Source organism: Coffea arabica, chromosome 6e, assembly GCF_036785885.1.
Source record: "Coffea arabica cultivar ET-39 chromosome 6e, Coffea Arabica ET-39 HiFi, whole genome shotgun sequence".
Classification (NCBI taxonomy): Eukaryota; Viridiplantae; Streptophyta; class Magnoliopsida; order Gentianales; family Rubiaceae; genus Coffea; species Coffea arabica.
This window is the reverse complement of record NC_092321.1, coordinates 54,912,779-54,916,639: the sequence shown is the minus strand read 5'-3', so window position 1 is coordinate 54,916,639 and position 3,861 is coordinate 54,912,779. Positions and strand designations below refer to the sequence as shown.

General features: G+C 37.9%; 1 protein-coding gene across 1 annotated transcript; it reads left to right on the top strand.

Moving 5' to 3' along the window:
• The first annotated feature begins 1,723 nt into the window (after positions 1–1,723).
• On the top strand, positions 1,724–2,529 carry LOC140009947 (aspartic proteinase nepenthesin-2-like). The gene is made up of 2 exons (XM_072056296.1): positions 1,724–2,105; positions 2,189–2,529. Exons 1-2 carry the CDS (start codon positions 1,724–1,726, stop codon positions 2,527–2,529), a joined length of 723 nt encoding a protein of 240 aa, XP_071912397.1.
• The last annotated feature ends 1,332 nt before the right edge of the window (positions 2,530–3,861 follow it).

The window sequence follows — 3,861 nt, the reverse complement described above, 5'->3', positions numbered from 1 at the left end:
GTTCCGAAGGTACTCTCAAATAAAGTGGGGAAAAGCCCCTGCAACCGTCCGGAATGTAGAGAGAGAACATTCTCTTCCTAATTCTTTTTCTTTTCCTCTTCTCTCCTTTTCTTCTTTTTCTTTTTCTTTTATCTTTTCTTTCCTTTTTCCCTTCTTCTCCACTGGTAAATGGTTTTGCTCCAAAGGCTAACATGAATCAGCACTGCTCCAGGCAATTTAGAGCAGTCAAAGATGTTGCTGATACCCCATGCAATATTGTGTAGGGACAAATCAAATCCTCTTGACCATGTTCATGTTTAGTCTTGCCGGATCTTCTCTTATAGGCACAGCTGAAAAAAGGACGTGCTGCCACTTGCGCCACAAACGTCGGCCACTACCGGCTACCACCATTGACTGGTAAAACTTCCAACATATCTTCACTACAGACCTTATTTAAAGCTGGCTTGGGAGGTATGTAAAATTCATGAGACGATCCTGAGGACCCTTAACACAGTTATCAAGCACTAGTTGACCACGAAAATATGCATGGATAAGCATTATTTGCGGCAAAATCGGGACTTTATTTAAAACCCTAACTAAAAATGGTGGTGATGAAGATGACACTGAGAGTGTGATCCGACAGTGATGACACAAACAAGTATTAAATCCCGCAAGAGAAGACTAAAAGAGATTAGAGACTCATAAAGTAGTATTGCTATTTCGATTAATCACCAGTTTGGATATTCGTGGCATGTATTCGGACTTGTTAGGTTCATTTGAATCATGGGATGACACCACAAGAAAGATGAAAGTGATAATAGATTATTATTTTGGTTTACCAAAAAATACGAATGAGCATGCAAGAGAATTGAAGGAGAAAGCTATGTTTGGAGGAGTTTTAATTGGGGTGGAATTCTTAAGTTGGAGTACTCTTAATTGGAGTGGGAAACGTGGGAGGAAATACGGGGGGAAACGTGAGATGATGATTAGAGGATTTGTAGGAGTGGTTGTAGGATGAGTTAAGAGATAGTGGGAATATTTTAAATTTAAATTTAATTGATAATAAGGTTGGTTATAACCCACTAGTTTTTATGTATTAAAATAAATACAAAAATCTAGAAAAAAGAATGAAAAGTTTAGAAGCCATTGAGAGGGTCTCTGCTAAAAATGCCTTCTGCAATACATTAATTGGAGTGGACTCTTAATTGGAGTGGGAAACGCGGGAGGGAATGGGGAGGGAAATGTGGGATGATGTTTAGAGGATTTGTAGGGGTGGTTGTACGATGAGTTAAGAGATAGTGGGAATATTTTAAAATTAAATTTGATTGATGATAAGGTTGGGTACAACCCACTACTTTTTATGTATTAAAATTAATACAAAAATCTGGAAAAAAGGATGAGAAGTTTAGAAGCCATTGAAAGAGTCCTTGTTAAAAACCCCTTCTACAATACATATAGATATAGATATTGATAGTTGGATATTATATCACATTGCACATCGAATTGTTCCCTCCTTTTACTGCGTTTTTCTTTGAAACCTTTGATATATGCTGTTAGAGGGGATATGCGACGTGTTCAACCCTTTTCCCTTGCCTTAACTTTTACCATTACCTGCCTATTTCCAAGTACAATACTAAACGGCCCCACATCCAGTAGGATAGTGACAAAACAAATTTATCATGATGTTGTTGGCTCTCCGTATTTCGATCAGACCGCCAAACTTGAAGACCAAGTGAATAGAGATATGGAGATTTCGTTGGCTCGGTTAAACTTTTTATCAATGCAAGCCGAAGGATTCACCGATCAGAGAGATTTCCACGCAAGTTTAGCAACGCGGCGTAAAGTTTCCTTGTTTCTTGCATGTTTTGAAATGAGCGAACCAGCTGTTCAGCAAACTGTTGCTTTTGACACTGGTACCAGCCTATTTTGGGTCCATTGCGATAATCCAGTGGGTGGTGATGGTGAATATTCATTGGATCCACCCCATAATTCTGCAGGGTCCTCAACTTTTTCAAATTTAGCAGACTGTCATGAATATTGTAACAATGCCACTCTGTGCTTTTGTGACAAAAATCATGCAAATATTATATGCAATATAGAACTGGATTTTCAAGAGGGATACTTGCGTCTGAGAGATTTATTTTTAAGTCCTCCCACAATAAAGGATCGCTTATCAATGATGTAGTTCATAAATGCTCACATGAAGCAGAAACAGCAGCCAATGACTACAATGGACTGCTTGAACTTGGGACAGCAAAACATTCCTTACTATCACAATTGGGATCTGGTGAATTTTCTTATTGTATTGAAAAATTAGGTGATTCTAGCTATGATAAAAATATACTAATCGTTGGAAAAAATTTAGCCACTGGAGGAGATTCAACTCCTTTTCAAATTGCTGGCTTCAAATACTATGCAGACCTAGAAGGCATAAGTTTTGGAGGTAAGATGCTTGACAATGACAATGAACAATTGAAAATATCAAATCATAAGGGTGGTGCAGCTTTTGATTCTGGTGCTAGTTCTAGTGCTATTCAGCCAATGGCATAGTGGAAATTACACAAAGAGATTGTAGACTTGGTTGGTGATTCATTTGAGAGAGCAGACTACCATGGGACATATGTAACTAAGCTTTGTTACAGGGGAAATCTCTACACAGATTTCATTGGGGTTCCTACTGTACCACTTCATTTTGCTAATGATTCAACAGTGGAACTGGACTACGAGAACATCTTTCAACAATATTCTGGTAAGGTATGGTTTAATGTGGTGGATGCTTCATAGCTAGGATATAAATTTAATTTTATTGGGATTAATCTCCAATAATATTTCTACATGGCATTTGATTTGGAAACTAAGCAACTTACTTTTCAAGGAATTGACTGTAGAGCTTTGAGGAATGATTAATACACTTGTATTCGCAGTGTGATTTGATTCCTTCCAAGCTGAACCCGTAATGGAAGGATGGGATAAGTAGTTTGCCTTACATGTAGTAGACTTCATCTCTCAAGTGTGGGTCAAATGTTGAACTTCATGAACAAAATCAGTGTTCCCAACATATACATTCTGGAACTGATGGCCTGAATTGACAAAGATATGCAAGTCTGACATCTTTTTTTTTATTATTCAACAAATGTCTATACTGCAGTAATTCTTGTTTTTCTCACAAATGTTGTGGCATACTTAAATGTTTGCAAAGCCCCTCATTTTTCAAATTGCCATGAATATTAACTTATAACTAATTGTGACACCTGCAAGTGATGTATATGTGAAAAAATTATGCGTGAGCCTCCTGAAAATGGTTTATGAGATTAACAGTCTACAATTTTGTTCCGAAGGTACTCTCAAATAAAGTTGGGAAAAGCCCCTGCAACCGTCCGGAATGTAGAGAGAGAACATTCTCTTCCTAATTCTTTTTCTTTTCCTCTTCTCTCCTTTTCTTCTTTTTCTTTTTTATTTTTCTTTTCTTTCCTTTTTTTCCATTCTTCTCCACTGTTAAATGGTTTTGTTCCAAAGGCTAACAGGAATCAGAACTGCTCCAGGCAATTTAGAGCAGTCAAAGATGCTGCTGATACCCCATGCAATATTGTGTAGGGACAAAGCAAATTCCCATGACCATGTTCATGTTTAGTCTTGCCGGATCTTCCCTTATAGCACAGCTGAAAAAAGGACGTGCTGCCTCTTGCGCCACAAACGCCGGCCACTACCGACTCCCACCATTGACTGGTAAAACTTCTAACATATCTTCACTACAGACCTTATTTAAAGCTGGCTTGAGAGGGATTTAAAATTCATGAGACGATCCTTAGGACCCATAACACAGTTATCAAGTACTAGTTGACCACGAAAATATGCATGGATAAGCATTATTTGCGGCAAAAT

Bases quoted from the DNA above. Each gene is read 5' to 3' on its own strand.
- LOC140009947 (XM_072056296.1), top strand. From the start codon at position 1,724: ATGGAGATTTCGTTGGCTCGGTTAAACTTTTTATCAATGCAAGCCGAA. The intron at 2,106-2,188 runs GTCTGAGAGATT...CACATGAAGCAG, and splicing joins TTTTCAAGAGGGATACTTGC to AAACAGCAGCCAATGACTAC.